At 51.6% G+C, this 19,648-nt stretch overlaps 1 protein-coding gene across 4 annotated transcripts in view; it reads left to right on the top strand.

Moving 5' to 3' along the window:
* The window catches only part of Myh14 (myosin heavy chain 14), a 62,592-nt gene that overhangs the window by 13,037 nt on the left and 29,907 nt on the right, over positions 1 to 19,648 (top strand). For 2 of the 4 annotated variants that reach the window (XM_006229056.5, NM_001100690.1), the window contains 13 exons: positions 285 to 312; positions 506 to 608; positions 1,125 to 1,148; positions 3,064 to 3,156; positions 3,476 to 3,539; positions 4,741 to 4,839; positions 5,849 to 5,989; positions 13,190 to 13,285; positions 16,015 to 16,133; positions 17,831 to 17,983; positions 18,076 to 18,249; positions 18,741 to 18,914; positions 19,334 to 19,448. In XM_006229056.5, the coding sequence (XP_006229118.1) occupies positions 285 to 312; positions 506 to 608; positions 1,125 to 1,148; positions 3,064 to 3,156; positions 3,476 to 3,539; positions 4,741 to 4,839; positions 5,849 to 5,989; positions 13,190 to 13,285; positions 16,015 to 16,133; positions 17,831 to 17,983; positions 18,076 to 18,249; positions 18,741 to 18,914; positions 19,334 to 19,448 (1,383 nt within the window). The remainder of the gene's footprint in view (positions 1 to 284; positions 313 to 505; positions 609 to 1,124; positions 1,149 to 3,063; positions 3,157 to 3,475; positions 3,540 to 4,740; positions 4,840 to 5,848; positions 5,990 to 13,189; positions 13,286 to 16,014; positions 16,134 to 17,830; positions 17,984 to 18,075; positions 18,250 to 18,740; positions 18,915 to 19,333; positions 19,449 to 19,648) is intronic. The other 2 variants (XM_006229057.5, XM_063261923.1) reach the window with 1 other exon arrangement.

The raw sequence follows: 19,648 nt of genomic DNA, 5'->3' as shown, positions 1-19,648 counted from the left end.
AGCCTGAGGTGGTGCACAGTAGGGGCTCAAATTGAAGTTGAGAGGTGAATTGTGTCTATGTAATTTGGGTTCCACTGACGAGGAAACCAAGGTTCAGAGAGGGACGGCTGCTTCTGTAGGGCCACTCAGGGAGGTTTGGTGAGGAGAGGGTGTCTGAACACAGGAGAGTTGTACATTACAACTCTGCCATTACCTTATGATTCTGGAACGATGGTGAGATGCAAAGGGGCCAGGAAACTTCGAGATTGTCTAGGTGACATGTCAATCCCTTCTGTCCTCTACAGATCGTGAGGATCAGTCCATTCTCTGCACGTGAGTTATCCTAAAGGGCTCCCAAGTCAGAGGCTTCCATAGAATATGGCTCTGCACAAATGGGAAGGGTATACCAGTGGGTGTGGCATTGGGTAAGCTGGCAGAGCACCAGGGGACGTGGCTTTCCATAAGTGTGTGGGCAGGGGCTGCCTGGTCTCCCTGCCCACCCGACCTCCCCTTACTCCCTCCACAGGGGAGAGTCTGGAGCTGGGAAGACGGAGAACACCAAGAAGGTCATCCAGTACCTGGCCCATGTGGCATCATCTCCAAAGGGCAGGAAGGAACCTGGTGTCCCTGTAAGCCACAGAGCCTCGGCCCACTCCAGACTTGTCACCAGCAGCATCTTTTATCTTGGGCTGCACTCCACATTCACAGTTGGTGCAGGGGCCTATGTCTCCCTGTGCTAGCTGGGACCTCCTGTGTGCTCGTCCTGAAGGCAGGAGTGAGCAGGCTGGCGATGTGAGGCTGGCTCTTAGCCCTGTCGGTTGGAGGGCAGTGCTTGGCACATCGCACATGCTTCATTCTGAGGCCTGGTGTGTCTAGGTTTGGAGGGCAGTAGAGGTAACCCCTGTAGTCTCAGGGAGTGGTTACCCCAACAACATTCACAGGAAGCCCCAGCCATGGTGGGTGAGTCCTGACGGGGGTGGGGGCAGAGGGAGGTGGTACAGTGAGATTTAAGCCTGGTGCGTAATCCCCGAGGTCCTAGCCCCTCAGCCCCAGCTCTGCCCTGAGGCCTCCAGTTCACCTACATGTCTGTCCATGTTCCATGTGCCGTGTCCTGGTTCGTGTGTCGTGTCCTGTGACTTCCTCAGGCCTCCGTCAGCACCATGTCTTATGTGAGTAGCAGGAAATCCCCTTGCCACCCCAGGGTCACCCAGGGTCACTTGGGGCCACCAGCCCACAGCCTTCCAGGAGACACAGTCTGAGAATGGCACACCAGCCCACAGAGACCCACAAAGCCACTGTTGACAGTTCTACCATGCACATGCCAGGACCACATGGCCATCTAGCTCACACCTACTGTAGGCACAAAGCCAAGGTCCTCTCCTGCTGCCCTTCAGCCCCACTGTGTTCAAGCAAGCCCATAGAAAGTCCCTCACATACACACATCCCCACTTACCCTGCTGTTCATGGCAGCACTGACATGTGTACGGACACAGGCCCCATACTGCTATTCAGTTCGGCCTCCCTGCCAGCAAGGACAGCTCTCCCATGTTGTGCCAGGCCTGCTGTTGTGCACATGTTCAGGCCTTATGCTGGCATTTAACACAGTACATGTGGCCAAGCCTGCTGCCATTCATACCAGCTCTACTGTGTTCACATGCCTAGGCCCCATGCTGACACTTAGTACAGTCCTACTATGTGCCTGTAATTGCTCCCCCACACCCCAGTATTCACGTTTACAAAGCAGGGCTCTCTACCACCACTCAGCCTGACCCCACTATGTTCATATGCCCAGACTTCATGACTGCTTTTAGTGCAGTCATACTGTCTGCAGAGTCATGCCCCTCTATTGTTCACAGAAACCCTACTGTGTCCACAAAACTAAGTCCTTACCTCCATACTGTGTGCACGCCCCAGTCCTACCCTATGCAGCCTGGGCCTGTGCTGCCTGCCATGTGGACAGAGAGTGGCCACAGATGCTATCACACAGTAACCCAGACACCCAAGCCACCCCACCCTCCCAGTAAGGCTGGAGGAACAAGCTTTCACAGCACCAAGCCACACGACCCTTACCTTGCACATCATCTTTTTTTTTTTTTGTTCATTTTATTTATTTATTTTTTCTGGGATAGGCTCTTATTTCATAGCCCAGGCTGGCCCTGAAATGGCTCTGTAGCACCTGCCGGTCTTGAACTTATATCAACTCTACCTTCCCATTCCCAAATGCTGGGATTATGGGTGTGAGCCACCGTGCTGGGCTGCATTTGGTTTTTTTGTCCATTTGACAAAGCCACTGACTGATGTCGACTGAGAAAACACATGCAGGCTACCATTTATTAGCACCTACTGTGTGCCTGGCTCTGACACCAGAGGAGCCAGAAATAAGTTCAGCATAAGGAACTGCCTTCACAGCACAAAACTACCATTTATTTTAATTTTTATTGGATTTTTTAAATTTACATTTCAAATGTTACCCCCTTTCCTGGTTTCCTGCCCATAACCCTCCTACCCCATCCCCCCTCCCTCTGCTTCTATGACGGTGTTCCCCCACCTACCCCTTCCTGCCTCACCAGCCTGGCATTCCCCTACACTGGGGCATCGAGCCTTGGCAGAACCAAGGGCTTCTCCTCCCATTGGTGCCCAACAGGGCCATTCTCTGCTACATTCTCTAAACTTGTTTCTGCAAGTAATGTATGGGGATCTGTGAACTGCAGAACAAACATGTTGTCAGCAGACGGTGGTTGACAGTTCGGTGTGCACCCTTGCAGACGTCTCTCCCTGTGTTTACTACCATGTGTGCCTGTAGAAGTAACCATGTTGTTTGAGCCGTAGTTTCTAACCTTTTGTTTCTTACTAATGGGAACACGACTGGTTCTGCAACATTTTTCCCCTTTGTTTGGTTGTTTTACTTCCACTCAACAGTAAAGCTCCAAGAATTTTCTCTGTTCCCCTCACTAAACACACGGCAGGCAAGACTCTTCCACCCAGATACAAAAGGCCCCACCCAGACAAGGCCAGCCCAACGCCCAGGCCCCATGAGAGGGAGCCTCCCTTTCTCACTGATGCACCGTCTCCCATGCCCTGCAGGGGGAGCTAGAGCGGCAGCTTCTTCAAGCCAACCCCATCCTAGAAGCCTTCGGCAATGCCAAAACGGTGAAGAACGACAACTCTTCCCGATTTGTGAGTATGGGAGCTGTGCATATAGCAGCCTGGAAGACTGGGGCCCGATTTGGGGATAGGGAAGAAGGGACGAGACCGGGGTCTGGATGCCTAGGGTTTGAGAGAGGAGGTCTTTGGAGGATCTCTGGGTCTGAGGAAGGAGGCTGGAGTCTGAACCCCCGAGTCTAAGGGGTCCTAGCTGCTGGTGGCTTAGCAAAGTTGTCTGGACCCGAATTTCCTGCGGAGTCCCTGCTTGGGACTCACTGCTGGTGTGAACTTGAGGTAGAAGGAGGAGGTATGGATTTGGGGAGACTTAAGCCCTGCGCCATTTTTGCAACAGGGCAAATTCATCCGCATCAACTTTGATATTGCTGGCTACATCGTGGGAGCAAACATCGAGACCTGTATCCTCTAAGCAATCCTGGGAGTCGTGGGTAGCAGCCAAGGAGGACAACCCTCTGAGCCTTCACCCAGAAAAGATGCCCCTGGGTAGTCCTTCAGGGGACCCTGTGGTGATGCTCAGCTGGGGACCGAGCAGTCTTGGGAGGGCGTGCTTGTCTGGACCGTCACATTCACGCATTTCTGATGTGCTGTTCAGCCCGTGGTCAGACTCTCGTCTGTGCTTTATGGAGTGGGGGGCATGGGAGTCCAGGGAGATTCAGGAGAGGATGGGTCTGGGAAAGCCAGGTGAACATCCAGAATTTTTTCTTAGTGAGGCTATAGAGGGTGTGCTTAACTGTCTAAACAACAACACGGGAACTTTCAGGGAAAACTCCTCTAGGAAATCTAGGCAGAGAGAGCTTCAGGGCTCAGTGTTATCAGGGTGGGGCAACCCCACTGCTTGCTGGGTGCCCATCTCCTTCTCCCGGAATGGTATGTACCTCATTGAAGCAGCAAACAGCAAGGTGTACCTCTCATCCCAGCACTCAAGACCCTGTCTCAAAATACCTAACAAAACGAGAGGCTGAGGGTGGAAGAGACGGTTCTCCATGTGGGTTCTGGGAACTGAACTCAGATCTTTGGGCTTAGTGGCAAGCACCTTTACCCACTGAGCCTCATTGCAGTTTCCCATTGATTTAAGTTTACATTATTCTGTCCTTCTGTGGGTGTTTTTGCCTGTGTCTATGTCTGTGTGCCATGTCCCTGGTGCTGGCAGAGGCCAGAAAAGAGCATTTGATCTCTTGCGACAGAGTTACAGATGGTTCTGAGACACAATGTGGATGCTGGGAATCGAACCCTGATCCTCTGTTTAAGAACAGCCTGTGGCGCACGCCTTCGATCCCAGCGTTTAGAGGCAGAGGCAGGTGAATCTCTGAGTTCAATACCAGCCTGGTCTACACAGTGAGTTCCAGGACAGCTAAGGTTACATAGAGAAATCCTGTCTTGGAAAACTGAAAAGCAATGACAACAAACAAACAAACAAACAAACAAACGGCTTGCACTTAACCGCTGATCCATCCCTCCAGCTCCGCATTATTTTTATTTTAATTAATTAATTAATCTTTGAGATGCTGGTCCGGAATTCATTATGTAGTCTAGGCTGATCTGCATCCCAAATACTGAAACCACGTGCAGCAGGCTCCTTGACCCGCTTTCCCCAACCAGATCTGCTGGAGAAGTCCCGGGCCATCAGACAGGCCAAGGACGAATGCAGCTTCCATATCTTCTACCAGCTGCTAGGGGGCGCTGGGGAGCAGCTAAAAGGTTAGTGTCATTCTTTCCCAGCCTGCTTTGCCCTGGGGTGGTTGAGAAGTGAGGTCTTCCACTCTCCACACCCTCACCGGAAGCTGCAGCCCCAGAACAGAGTCGCTGTGCTGTGTCCACTTCTGCCGTCCCTGTGATGTGTGGGGACAGCCCAGCATCCGAGCTGCACAGCTCAGGGCTCCTGTCATTCTGGGATTCTGTGTGCTGGCCTCCCAAGCCTTGCTTTCTACCCTCTGCTTCCAGCTGCCTTCTGGCTTTCGCTCCTGCCCGTGGCATCTGTCTGCTCGGTTCCTGCACCCCTGTTCCTCCTGGCCCTATGGTGGCTCTGCCTTGCTGTGGCCTCTCACAACTCCATGCTTCCAGCTGATCTTACTGTGTACTGTGGTGCCTGCAAGCTGCCTTCTGCTGTGGTTCCTGCCCGCTCGGAGGCTATGCCAGAGGTTGTGCCCTCTCTTGTCTCCTCTCTTCTTTTTTTAAAGATTCATTTATTTCATGTATGTGAGTGCACTGTCATTGTCTTCAGACACACCAGAAGAGGGCATCAGATTCCCATTACAGATGGTTGTGAGCCACCATGTGGTTGCTGGGAATTGAACTCAGGACCTCTGGAAGAGCAGTCAGTGCTCTCAACTGTTGAGCCTGCTCTCCAGTCCTCTTTTTCTTTTTGAGACAAGATCTCGCTATGTAGCCCAGGCTAGTCTGGAATTCCCAGCAGTCCCCTGCTTCAGTCTCCTGAGTGCTAGAAGACAAACATGTCTGACTTTGTAGCTCCTTAATCCTCTGCCTTCTGTCCATAGCTTTGTCTGTCCCTCCTGGATCCTATGTTGGTCCCCTGACACCCTGGTTCCAACTCCATGGCTTCTGGCAGCATGTGTGTCCCCGGGTGCTGGCTCTGACATCTTCTCGAGCACCTTCTCTAGCCTGCCTGCCCCAGGCCCACCCAGCCATCAGTAACAGATCTCAGGTCCTGTCATGACACAGCTGACCCCAGCACTCCCTCTGTCTACAGCTGACCTCCTTCTGGAGCCCTACTCCCATTACCGCTTCCTGACCAACGGGCCCTCATCATCCCCCGGCCAGGAGCGGGAGTTATTCCAGGAGACCCTGGAGTCCCTGCGAGTGCTGGGCCTCCTCCCAGAAGAGATCACTGGTGAGTGAGCCTGGGTCACTCCTACCTATGACTGGGATTGTCTTTGAGAGTGAGTGTTTGAGTGTGAGTGTGCAAAGTGTGTGTGAGCTGTGTCCATGAATGTGTTAGTGTGTGAGCATGTGTGAGTACAAGTGTGCAAAAGTGTGTGTGAGCATGTGTGAGTGCAAGTGTGTAAGAGTGTGTGTGTGTGTGTGTGTGTGTGTCTGTGTCTGTGTCTGTGTCTGTGTCTGTGTGAGAGAGAGGATAGCCTAGAGATGCTTCTCCTCTGAAGATTGAGCTCAGGTCACCACGTGTCTATGATAAGCATACTTAGCCGTCTCTTTGTCTTCACCTGAACTGCTCCACCTCCCAGGCTACTGTTTTAAGTTTTTATTGCTATTGCTGTGTAGAAAGGGCTGGAGCTCTTCCAGGGAGGAGGTGGGCAGATCTCCCCTCCTCACTTCACAGAGACTACGGAAGTGAGAGCAACCAGCCATATAAATGTTAGGAGCCTGGTCAGAAGAGAGGGGTGTGCAGAGCAGGGAATCGGGGGTTGGAGTTGGGGTACAGCTCCACACGGGAGGCCAGACAAGGGTACCTGGAAGAAAAGGTGCTTGGGCAGAGGCCTGAGGTGAGGACAGTAGGAAGAGCATCCTGGTATGGGCTGTGCAAAGGCCCTGGGCAGGAGAAGTGTGAGTTTGAGAAGTTGAAGCTTCAGGAATGAGTTGGGTCTTCTTTGAGTTTCACTCGACATTTTATCTTGCAATAGTAAGAAGAGCTCTTGGGGACAACAGGAAAGGAGAAGTGATGATTTCACAGTGCTGTGCGTCAAGTGGACAAGGGATGGGGTGTCTGGGTTAGTTCTTTTTTTTTTCTTTTCTTTTTTTCGGAGCTGGGGATCGAATCCAGGGCCTTGTGCTTGCTAGGCAAGCGCTCTACCACTGAGCTAAATCCCCAACCCCTGGGGATTATCAATTTGACACAGCTTTGAGCTGCCTGGAAAGAGGGACTTCACCTCAAGGCTTATGTGGTCAGATCGGCCTGTGCGCATGTCTGTAGGGGATTGTCATGATTGATAATTAATGTCGGAGGACCCAGTCCACTGTGGGTGGCGCCATTCCTAGGTAGGCTATGTTTCTGGCTATGTAAGAAAGCAGGCTGGGCATAAGCTGGAGATCAAGGCAGTAAGCAGCATTTGTCCATGGTTTTTGCTTCATTTCCTGTTTGAGTTTCTGCCCTCACTTCCCTCAGTGATGAACTGTGTCCTGGAAGTGTTGGCCAAGTAAACCCTTTCTTCCCCTAAGTTGCTTTTGGTCAGAAGTTTTATCACAGCAACAGAAAGCAGAGTAGATCAGAAGCTGAGACAGGGTCACTTGCTGCCCAAGCTGCCCATGAACTCCCTATTTAGGCAAGGATGACTTGAATTCCTAATTCTCCTGCCTCCGTTCCTACCTCCTGAGTGCTGACAGGTGTGCACCAACGTGCCTGGCTATGTAGTGTTGGGGATGGAACCTAGGACCTCACACATTGCTACCCAGGTACTCTGCCAGCTCAACTACATTGACAACCCTTTAAATTATTATTACAATGATGATGGTGGTAGAGATGATGTTCATGTTTGTTTCAGAGTCTCATACTGTAGCCCAAACTGGCCAGGAACTGGCTATGTAGCTAAGGAAGGCCTCAAGCTTATAGCAATTCTCCTGCCTCAGCTTCCAAAGTATGACAATTGGCAGGCACTGGCCCCTTTACCCAGCTGGACCACAGCATCTTTTGAGAGGTTGTGGTATCTCCCTTTGTGGATGGGCTGGGTTCTCAGACAGAGACCCCTAGGTGTGTGTGGTCCACTGGGCTCCACCTCACAGTTTGAGTCTCCCCAGGAGTTCATGTTGCCTTCAGGGCTCAATCTAGAGGGCTGAGCACCTGAACGTACCCACTCCCGGCCACACCCACACCAATGGCCAGATTTCCTAACCATGGTTTTGTAATTCCCTAGGCTGCTAGTCTATGGTCAGCCAAGCCTCTTGATACCAGATGGCCCATGTGACCCTCCTGTGAAGTGGGTCCAGTGGCTGATGGGAGTTTTCCATTCTGCAAACTAAATTTTCAGAGTTTGAATGTGCTTACAGCCTGAACTTGGGCCACGACTTCAGCTGCACTTTCACCTTCCGGAGAGAGGATCATGTCGGTCACCTTCATCCCGAGCTCCCAGAGCCTGGCTCTAGACTCCCACTGTCTGCCCATGCACATTTAACTTAACTCATTGATGTATTTTGGTGCTGAGGTTTGAATGCTGGGCAAGGTGCACTACCACTGAGCGGCATCCTCAGCCCGTCACTGGGAGATTCTAGGCACGGGCTATACCCAACAGCCATACCCTAAAACCTCGGTTGGTTTTAGCTGCAGGGATGCCACGTCGCCACCATCCACAGGGTGGTGCCAGTCCTCTGCTCCCTAGCTCTGGACTTGCTCTCCGTCTCTCTAGGAAGTTTGTATATTTTTATTGGAGTGGCAGACAGATGGGATCATGTAACAGTCTCCTTGTGTTCCATTTGCATGGACTAGAGCCCAACGTCTTTGCACAGACTCTGTTTCAGATCAAAGAGGAGACAGAAGGTCAGGAAGTCTTGCCTGGGTCCCACCTCTATTCAAGAGACGGTAGAGTGGTGGTGGACCCTGTAGCCCACAGCCAGAAATGTAGACGGACATACCAGAGGGCAGCCTGGAGCAGACAGCGTTTGGGACCCAACAATAAAGGACCTCTGTGTGTCTGTCTGATATTCACTTGGTATCTTTCCCTGTGACTGCCAGGCTGGTAAGGTGAACAGTTAGCAGACACAGGGAACCTGAGAGTCTCTCCTATGAGTAAGAGTCTTAAGCTCATGACAATCCTCCTGCCTCAGCTTTCCAATTTTCAGAACTGTAGATATGAGCCACTGTACTCAGTCCCATCTCACCTGGAGGCGGTCCTTGGAGTCCTGATCATGGGTCTATCCCAGGGTCAGAGTGACCTCATACTGACTGTAAATTATTCTGTTTTATTTTTTTTTATACCCACGATGGATGAGGCAGCCACAAAGAACCACAACTGTGCTTCTGTCACAGAGGGGGATGCTGAGGCCCCGTTTTCTGCAGACCTGGCTGTCGCCCCAGGTTAGCTGAGCTTAGTGCCCAAATCCTGCTCTGCCTGGTCCCAATAGCACCCCAGTTTTGCCAGTCATACAGACAGATCTCCCAGCATTGGTCCTGAGAGGCCCTCAGGGTGTCAACTGCCCAACACAGACCTTTCCAGCCCTCAGCAGCAGTGATCTCTGTCTCAGGCTCTTAGCACACCAATCCTCAGCTCTAGGACCCAGGACCTTGTGTGGAGTTGCTCCTGTCAGCTGCAAAACTCTCAGCCTTCCTGGAACTCCTGTCCGCCCCAGCCCTCACTATCTTCCACTCTGAGTGTCAAATAAGAGACCTGGGAGTCCAGTCTCTTCCTACTGCCCAGCCAGAGAAACTGAGGCCCAGATGGACACTCCACGATTTTTTCCCCATCTTTGACTTCTTTGTCTTATGTGTATGGGTGTTTTGCCTGCATGTTCTCCTGTGCTATGCCCAAGGGCACCAGTTCCCCTGGAACTGGAGGTACAGGTGTTTGTGAGTCACCAATGTGGTTAGAGAAATGTGAACCCTGGTCCTCTGTAAGGGTGGCAGCCAGTGCTCTTAACCACTGAGCCATCTCTCCAGTCTCCATTCAGCAAATCCTACCTTTGACTACTGGGCTTCTGTTTAAATGTCTGATATTTCTTTTGTTTTTTTTTTTGTTTTTTTTGTTTTTTTTTTTTTTTTTTTTTGGTTCTTTTTTTTTCGGAGCTGGGGACCGAACCCAGGGCCTTGCGCTTCCTAGGCAAGGGCTCTACCACTGAGCTAAATCCCCAACCCCTTCTTTTGTTTTTTTTTTTTTCTTTTCCACGTTGATTTATTTAGCCCTTGTGTATGCATGGAGGTAGGGGCAGCTTTGGGAAGTCGTTTCTCCCCTTCCATGATGCAGGTGCTGGAGAATGAGCTCAGGGAATCAGGCTTGGGGGCCAGGCCCTTCACCAGCTAAACCATTTCTCCAGCCTTGGATCGATTTTTGTTGTTGAGGTAGAGTCTGCAGCCCAGGCTGGTCTTGAATTTCTGATCCTCCTGCCTCCACCTCCCGAGTGCTGGGATGATAAGCATGGACCATCACAGTGTGTGCATGCGTGTGTGTGACCCCAGTTTCTGTTAATGTGCTGTGTACAGGAACTGCATGACGGACAGGAAAGCTCCCATAGCTTCAGCTGAGGTCTTACCTCTGCCAGCTTATGAACTCAGTGACGCTGAGTTTTGTGCCTCTGTTTCTCCATCTGTCAACTTAGGATCACAGGTAGCAGGGTCCACCTCCTAGAGCTGTTTTTGAAGGTCAGGTGCTTGGATTGGACGTGGTACAGGGAAGAGAAAATAATCCATGTCTGTTGACTACGTAAACCTTGGAGACTGAGCAGCTGGAGTGGGGAACAGTGCACGCTGTGTTGTGCCTTAACGGTGCCATGGAGACAAGCGACACAAACACAGCTGCCACAGCCTATCATTGACCCCCGCGCCCGTGCTCAACGTGTTGATAGAATTCTGAATCAAACCAGCGTCAGGGGCTGAGAGACAGCTCAGCCCTTAAGAGCGCTGGCTGCTCTTCCAGAAGACTCAGGTTTGAGACCCAGCAGCCATATGGAGGCTCACAACTCCAGGGGGATTCGCCTCTGTGGGCATCGTGTGCACATAATGCACTGATAAGCTATACAACACAAATTAAAAACAAAGGGAAGGGGCTGGGGATTTAGCTCAGTGGTAGAGCGCTTACCTAGGAAGCGCAAGGCCCTGGGTTCGGTCCCCAGCTCCGAAAAACAGAACCAAAAAAAAAAAAGGGAAAAATTAGCAACAGTTTTCCAGGTGATACAGTGGTTACCCCCTCTCCCTCCCTCTCCTGTTCCCCCCACGCCCCCTCCCCATAGAAAACACTTCTATGATAAGTAGTAACACAGATGGGGATAGTCCCTAGACACACAGGCTAAGCTGCTCCTCTACAGTGCCCCGGGTGTCCTCCAGGGGGCAGCACAACCTCTGTTCTCAAAGCACCTAGCATTCCTAATGAAAAATCAGTGCACTAGGTGATCACAGCCAAGGCATTTGCAGAATCTAAGCATTTTCTCCCTAGATTTATTTGTAAACCAAACCCTGCTGTGGTCAGAGGTCTCTGACGTCGGTGGCTGGACACCTTACCAAAAACCTGAGGTATAGAAGCTGGGGCTGGGGCCTAGTTGGTGAAGGCCTGGGTTCTCCTAAGTCAGGTCTGGCGGTGGTGTCTTGTCATCTTAATACTAGGGAAGTAAAGGCAGGAGTTCAAGGTCACCCTTAGCTATATAGAAAGGTCTAGGTGTATGAAACTAGTCTCAAACAATCAAAAAAGCAAAATAAAACAAACAAAAAACCAACAAAATCCTAGGAAAGAGGAATTGAGAGAGGAATAGATTTATTTGAAGGACAGAAGAGTCCTTTGTTCTGTTCTGCAAGGAAAACAGCTCAGTAAGTAAAGGAGCTTGCAGCCAAGCCACAAGACCAGAGTTCAAGTCCTGAAATCTGCACAGTAGAAGGAGAGAACCAACTCCTGTAAGGTGTCTCTGTGAGAGAGACAGAGACCACCAGCCAGGAAACACATGTGCAGATCAAACCGTGAGGTGGCTTAGCACAGCTTTCTGGGGGCTGTCCCCTCCAGTTGCCAGAGTTTCTGGGTACTCAGCTCTAGCAGGGGATTTTCTAGAGGAATTTTAGCTCTTTAGGGCCTGTTTCTTCTATTTTTTTAAAAAAAATTATTTATTTTATGTATATGGGCACACTGTAGCTGTCTTCAGACAGCAGAAGAGGGCATCAGATCCCATTACAGATGGTTGTGCGCCATCATGTGGGTATTGAACTCAGGACCTCTGGAAGGGCAGTCAGTGCTCTTAACCACTGAGTCATCTCTCCAGCCACTCTCTTTCAGAGTCCCCGATTGTGGCCACTCACAGAGCAGAGTATTGTGATCTGGCTCCAAAAACACACAACACAAGCCAAGGTCAAAGCAAGATGCCCAGCCATGTCAGTTCGGACTGGCGTCCTTTCTGGGATCAACTTGTTCCCTATCTTAGGATTTTTTTTTTTAAAAAGAGTGTGTGTGTGTGTGTGTGTGTGTGTGTGTGTGTGTGTGTGTGTGTGTGTGTGTTGTGTGCATCGGACTGCATATCTGTGAGGACAGGAGAAGATGTAAGACCCCCTGGAGCTGGTGTACAGGTGGTTGGGAGCTACCTGACATGGGTCCTAGGAACAGAACTTGGATCCTTTGGAAGAGCAGTCAGTGCTCTTCACCGTGGAGCAGTTCTTGTCATGTAAACTACACCCCCAGCACAGCGCTGGAGCAAAGAGGCTTGGGTGACCAACTCGGAAAACAACTCACTTCACTGCGGCATCAGCTTTAATGCCTTTGGTCACAAGCTCTGTGTGTCAGAATCAGTGGGCTGAGGAGATGGCTTAGTGGGAGGAGGACCTGCTGCCAGGCACGAGGACCTGAGTTCCAATCCTTAACGCTCAGGGAAGGTGTTGGGCGTGGGACTGGGAAAATGGATCTGTGGTTAAAGGGGCTTTTGGCCAAGTCTGGTGACCTTTTTTTTTTTTTTTTTTTTTCTTTTTTTCGGAGCTGGGGACTGAACCCAGGGCCTTGCGCTTGCTAGGCAAGCGCTCTACCACTGAGCTAAATCCCCAACCCCTGACCATATTTTTTGAAACAGCTTCTCTTACTGAGCCTGGAACCTGACTTTTTGGCTAGGCTGGTTGGCTAGCCTCTGAGCTTCCAGGATCTTCCTGTCTGTCCCCTCAGGCCTGGGGTTACAGACGTGTACCACTGTACCCATCTCGGGACCTCATGCTTGTTCAGAGAGCACTTCCCTGACTCAGCCATCTCCCTATCTGGTTCATTTCAAATCGTGTATACAGCATCAGCATCCGCTTTTCAAAACTTGAAAGGGAAGCTGAGTGTATTGTTCTGTTGCAGTTTCAAAGGCCTAGCTGGGGTCACAGAGGAGCGTTGAGCTCTGGGGCACCGAACATGACTTTGGGGTTTCCTGCAGCACGATTAAGGCAGGTGCCAGCGTCCCCCCTGTGACCGCCCTCTGTTCCCCACAGCCATGCTGCGCACAGTCTCAGCTGTCCTCCAGTTTGGCAACATTGTCCTGAAGAAAGAGCGGAACACGGATCAAGCCACCATGCCTGACAACACAGGTACCACCGGGGCCCACGTCCTCTGTCCTTGCCAGTGTCCCCTCTTACCTCTGCCCCTCACCCAGGAGGGCTCAGACTCCTGCACTTCGCAGAGGTCTTGCCCAGAGCACCATGGTCAGGCTTCCTTCATTTTAAACACCCTGCTGACGACAACACCATGGCGGTAGGTAGACAATCCCACCTAGGCCTGAGAAGCAGCTCTCCTCCTCTAGCCTGGGGCCCTCTTTTTCTTTATGGGGGCTGGAGAGATGGTTCAGAGGTTAAGAGCACCGGCTCCTCTTCAAGAGGTCCTGAGTTCAATTCCCAGCAACCACCTGGTGGCTCACGACCATCTGTAATGGGTTCTGGTGCCCTCTTCTGGCCTGCAGGTGTACATGCAGACAGAACGCTGTATACATAACAAACCAATCTTAAAAAAAAAAAAAAACTTCATTTTATGTGCATTGGTGTTTTGCCTGCATGCATGTCCATATGAAGCTGTCAGATTCTCTGGAACTGAAATTGCAGACAGTTGTGAGCTGCCATATGGGTGCTGGGACTTGAACTCTGGTCCTCGGAAAGAGTATCCAGTGCTCTTACCCACTGAGCCATCTTTCTAGCCCCAACCTTGGGCATTTTAAATTCCTGATCTTCCTGCCTCTGCCCCTGAAGTGCTGAGGTTTCCTGTCTGTGCCACCACACCTGGTTTCATATCTCCCTCCCTGTTTTTGTTAAACAATGAAAATCACTAATTCTCCATCTTGTTTCTTGTTCATTATTTGGGACTGGGCCATATGTAGCCCAGGACGGCCTTGAATTCCTGGTCCTCTTGCATCCACCTCTTTTTAATTTTTTTGTTGTTGTCGTTTTTGTTTTTTTTCAAGACAGGGTTTCTCTCTGTAGCCTTGGCTGTCCCAGAGCTCTCCTTATAGACCAGGCTGGCCTTGAACTCACAGATATTCACCTGCCTCTGCCTCCTGAGTACTGGGATTAAGGTGTGTGCCACCAAGCTCCACCTCGTAAGTGCTGGCGTAACAGGCCTGCCCGCCACTTCCAGCTGAAACGTTGGGTGTTATCTTTAAGCTCCGTGAGTGGATAGGAAAATGGAGGCTTTTGTACAAATGATCTGGCCATAGCCAGTCAGCCAGTGAGTGGTGTCAGCTGTGAGCTCTGAGCAGCTCCATGGCCTCTTGGGGTAAAGGAAGAGCTGAGTGACAGGTAGTTCCCTCACTCCCTCCTGCCCCCTGGGCAGTTTTTTGTTTTATAGGGTTTTTTTTTTTGCTTTGTTTTTTTGTTTTGTTTTGTTTTTTGAGACAGTGTCTGCCTACGTAGCACAAGTAACCAGGAACCTGCTCTATAGTCTGTCCAGGTTGGCCTTGAACTCACGGAGATCCACCTGCCTCTGCCTCAGAGTGTTGATGGCATGTGCCACCTCACTCAACATTTTTTGTTTGTTTGTTTTAAGCTTTGTGAGAGAGGATGGCACTGTAGCCTATGCTGACCTCAAACTCGCAGCCAGCCTCCTGCCTCAGCCTCCCAAGTGCTGGGATCTGGTTGTCATGGAAGGGGAGACGATTGCCCCCAGTCAGACTCTGGTGATGTCTGCGTCCTCGGGGTCTCCCCTGGGGTTTTCCTGCCCTGTGCCAGTGTAGCCGGAGATCTAGACAGAAATAGAGTTCACAGGCTCCCCCTGGACATCTGAAGCTCTCTGTCCTGGTTATAAAAACCCTCCAGCTCACTCGCAAACTCCTCACAGCTCTGAAAATCTGGGGAACTGGGGCACTGCTCCTCACTACCCAGCCCTGCAGTGCCCACTTGTGGCCAGCGGGGATGCTATTCACCAACCTGGCCCGGCTCTGCCTGGCACACCAGTTTGCTTTTCTTAATTGAGGACAAACATTTCAAGTCTTTTTTTCTTCTTTATTTTTGTTTTTTATTTTTACCTTTTTGGCGTGTATGTTGGGGTTGGGGGCTTCGAGACAGGGTTTTTCTGTGTACGTCTGGCTGTCCTGGAATTCATTCTGTAGACCAGGCTGGCCTCAAACTCAGAGACCTTGGCTGCCTCTGCCTCCTGAGTGCTGGGATCAGAGGCGTGTGCTACCACTGTCTGGCTAGAAGTCTTTCTGAAACCTGCTTATTTTTCCTTAATACCTTCAGGGGTATCTTTATATGTTTACTAGAATCCAATGGTTGGGAGTGTTGGGTTCAGACAGGATCTCATGTAACCCAGATTGGCCCCCAACTTGCTTTGTAGTTGAGGATGACCTTGAATTCATGATCCTCCTGCCTCAAACTCTCAGATACTCGCTGCCAGATCTGTGCTACTATGTCTGACTCTGGTGCCTTTTTAATGTATTTCTTTCTAGGCTTCTCTCTTTCCTTCTGTGGGGCCAAGCACAGTTAAGCTTTCCCTCTGCGGAGCTGACTGATGCCTGGAAACGTGGCTTGATTCAGGGTTTAATTCAGAGTAGAAAGGGAAACACGCCTCCCACGCAGCCTTGGCGTGCTCCACCGCAAACATCCATCTATTTAGCGTGCTGGAGTAGGTGCTTTCTCTGCTAGTTATTCCTACTGAAACTACATGTCAGTCCAGGTCCAGGGGCACAGGCCTTTTAACCCAGCACTTGGTTAGCTCTGGATGCTACTGCCAGAAAGGCTTCCTCCTCCTCTTTCCTCCAGCAGAGGGCTATGGTGTCCCACAAGCCCTCCCCTTCCCCAGCACTAACCCCCCCCCCTCCTGTCTCCCCCAGCTGCCCAGAAGCTTTGCCGCCTCTTGGGACTTGGAGTGACTGACTTCTCCAGAGCCCTTCTCACGCCCCGCATCAAAGTCGGCCGAGATTACGTCCAGAAAGCACAGACCAAAGAGCAGGTAGGTGGGATCCAGCGGTGCAGGGGCTGGAAGAACTGGCTTGCGATTTGCGATCCTGGGACTTTTAAATTATTATTAATATTACAATTATTTGTTCATTTATTTGTTGGGTGGGGTCACGCATGCCACAGCATGCAGGCTGACACCAGAGGGCCACTAAGAGCAGTCGTTCTGTCCTTCTGGGTGGGTCCTAGGGATTGGACTCAGGTCGTCAGGCTTGGCAACAGCCTTTACCTTGAGAACCTCTCACCAAGTCTTTTATTTTTTTTCTTTTCTTTTTTTTTTTCGGAGCTGGGGATCGAACCCAGGGCCTTGCGCTTGCTAGGCAAGCGCTCTACCGCTGAGCTAAATCCCCAACCCCTCACCAAGTCTTAAGATAGCTTCCCCCCTCTCTCATGCTCAGCAGCCTTGCCTGCCCTACTCTTCACCATGCTGGGGGTGGGCAGGCAGGCGGGGCGAGCAGTAATGAACACAGATCAAGGCGGGGGAGGTGGCTCCATCAGCAAGGGCTGGCCTCACAAGCACGTGGACAAACCCGAGCTTGAACCCCAGAACCCATGTCAAGAGCTGGCGATGGACACAGGGGGACTCCTGGCTTTCACTGGTCAGCCACTCTAGCTGAATGAAGAAGCTCCAGCTTCAGTGAGAAAGTCTCTCTGAAAGAACTAAGTGGGAAATGGCTCCTCCTGAGGCATGACCCCCGAGCTTGACCTCTGGCCTCCACACCCTCATGTGTGCTCACATGTGCACACACGTACGATATACCAATACCGATACACGATACCAAAATAAAGACTTGTCTCTCAAGGAGCTTGGGATGTACTGTGGTGGTGGTTCTCACCCTTCCTAATCCTTGGACCCTTTAACACAGTTGCTCATTTTGTGGCGATCCCTAAGCATGGCGTTACCTTGTTGCTACTTTATAGCTGTAATTTGCTACTGTTTTAGGGGGCAATGTAAATACCTGATCTGTGGCCTCTGTGGGGGGTCGGGAGGACCCACGGGCTGAGAAACACTGTGCCCGGGACATGGCCAACGAGCATGGAAAGGATGGTTCTGTTTAGTGATGCCTCAGTGAGGGGGGTTTAGTGATGTGGAAACGAAGGAGCGAGGGGCAGGGTTCCAGAAGCCATGATCAACAGGGACAGAGTAAAGAGGTGCTGCGGGAGGCTGGGAAGCGACTTGGTTTCATTTGTCCTTTATATTAAGATTCTCTTGTCTACTGCAAGAATTGGTTCCTTAGAGTATATGTATAAGCAAGGAAACTCAGGGTCACTGACATAATCGAGGCAAAGATGGTGGCTCAGACCACAGGGGTGACAGAGAGGTGACCACAGGTCGGAGCCACAGGGAACAGGAAGGAGCTTGGATTTCTGTCTCAGTTTCCGTCTCTGATAGCATGGAGAAACTAAGGCAAGGAGAGGTTTATTCAAGGCCCTGAGGCTACAGAGTCTCTTAGTGGCTATACTGGGATTCGAATACTCACACTGTGCTGTAGATATTGATTTAAGAGGGGGAAGGAAGGTAGGAGCCTGAAGCACACAAGATCTTCATTAATGACAGAGTGTTGTTATTGTGGTCCTCTTTGGTGTATATACCCAAAAAATTGTGGGATGAACTGTAAGGGCCTAAAAGTTCAGGGACACCCTGCTTGAGTGTCACATGGGCTGGACTTCACTTTGCATCCTACCCTGCAGGCTGACTTTGCGCTGGAGGCTCTGGCCAAAGCTACCTATGAGCGCCTGTTCCGCTGGCTGGTTCTGCGGCTCAACCGTGCCCTGGACAGAAGCCCACGTCAGGGCGCCTCCTTCCTGGGCATCCTGGACATCGCAGGCTTTGAGATCTTCCAGGTGTGCACTGTTGCCTTGCGGTCCCTCTCGCCTATTCTGGTTCCCTCCGTTCCCGCACTCACCACCCTATCTCTCCTTCAACGCCCTCGTAGCTGAACTCCTTCGAGCAGCTGTGCATCAACTACACCAATGAGAAGCTGCAGCAGCTGTTCAACCACACCATGTTCGTGCTGGAGCAGGAGGAGTACCAGCGAGAAGGCATCCCCTGGACCTTCCTGGACTTTGGGTTGGACCTGCAGCCTTGTATCGACCTCATTGAGCGGCCGGTGAGGGGCCAGAACCAATGGGCCCGGCAACCCAGACCCTTAATGCTCGGCCCCGCCTACCGCCCAGACCCTAAGAACTTGCCCCACCCACTGCCAGACACACACCTACCGCTTAGACGCTCAAAACTTGACTCCACCCACCGCCCAGTCCCACAATACTTTGCCCTCCCAATGCTCAGACCCACAAAGCTTGGCTCCACCTACTACCCAACCCGGTCCACCTGCCACAACGCCCTTCACTAACCCAAAGAGGAAATGTCCCACCAGCAGCCACATCCCTGTCACCAGTGGGTTCTCTGGACACTGCAGATCCCACTTGAATTCCCGGCTCCAGACATCGGGTCAATCGGGTCAATGCGAGGTTCGGTGCTGGTGCTGAAGCCTAGTACTTTGCTGCTCAGCCACGTCCCAGTCCCCCAACCTCGAGCACTGACAGCTGCAACCTGTGCCCAGACTTGGGGAATCTGACTTCTGTTCCCTTTGCTGGTCAGGCCAACCCTCCAGGTCTCCTGGCCCTGCTGGACGAGGAGTGCTGGTTCCCCAAGGCCACTGACAAGTCTTTTGTGGAGAAGGTTGCCCAGGAGCAGGGCAGCCACCCCAAGTTCCAGCGTCCTAGGAACCTACGAGATCAAGCGGACTTCAGCGTCCTGCACTACGCAGGCAAGGTGAGGGCTAGGCTGGCCGTGGTTCCCACTCAAGGATTCAGGGGTCTGGACTTGGCCCCAGTGTACATTGGCTCACGTAACACACAAAATGCAAGACCAAGTCAGCCAAAGCTTCCTCCAGAGGGAGGCCCCCTGTGAAATTCCACGGGGAGCCTCACACCTGGGGCCCTTTGATGGGAACGGACTGTTTGAGGAACTGAGGAGGCCTATGTGGCCAGAGCAGAATGTACTAAAAGAATGTTGTAGTCGTGGAGGGCAAAGGGATGGGCTACAGGAGTGTGGGGGAAGGGGGGCATAGAAAGAAGGGTCATATAGGTGAGGGGCAGTTCAGAGCATGCATACAAGTTGACCCCCCTGTTCCAGTCCCTGTGTATGGGGAGCTCAGTCACACGGTTGTTCGTCTGTCTCATTCCATTCAGGTTGACTACAAAGCCAATGAGTGGTTGATGAAGAACATGGATCCATTGAATGACAATGTGGCCGCCTTGCTTCACCAGAGCACAGATCGTCTCACAGCTGAGATCTGGAAGGATGGTAAGGTTCCCGTCCCAGGGTGTGTCACAGGTGCTTTCCCCCTTCCTACCCACAGGGAGCAGGAGCTAGAGGGGGAGGGAGGAATGTTGGGTACCTGGTTGAATGGGTGGGTGGATGAGTGAGTGGATACATGGATGAGCGGTGGTGGGTGAGCCAGTGGACAGATGGATGGACTGATTGGAGGCTGATGGATGAGCAGG

The sequence above is a fragment of the Rattus norvegicus genome, chromosome 1, assembly GCF_036323735.1.
Source record: "Rattus norvegicus strain BN/NHsdMcwi chromosome 1, GRCr8, whole genome shotgun sequence".
In the NCBI taxonomy this organism is placed as follows: Eukaryota; Metazoa; Chordata; class Mammalia; order Rodentia; family Muridae; genus Rattus; species Rattus norvegicus.
The sequence above is the reverse complement of the archived record's forward strand: the minus strand, read 5'-3'. Positions and strand labels throughout refer to the sequence as shown.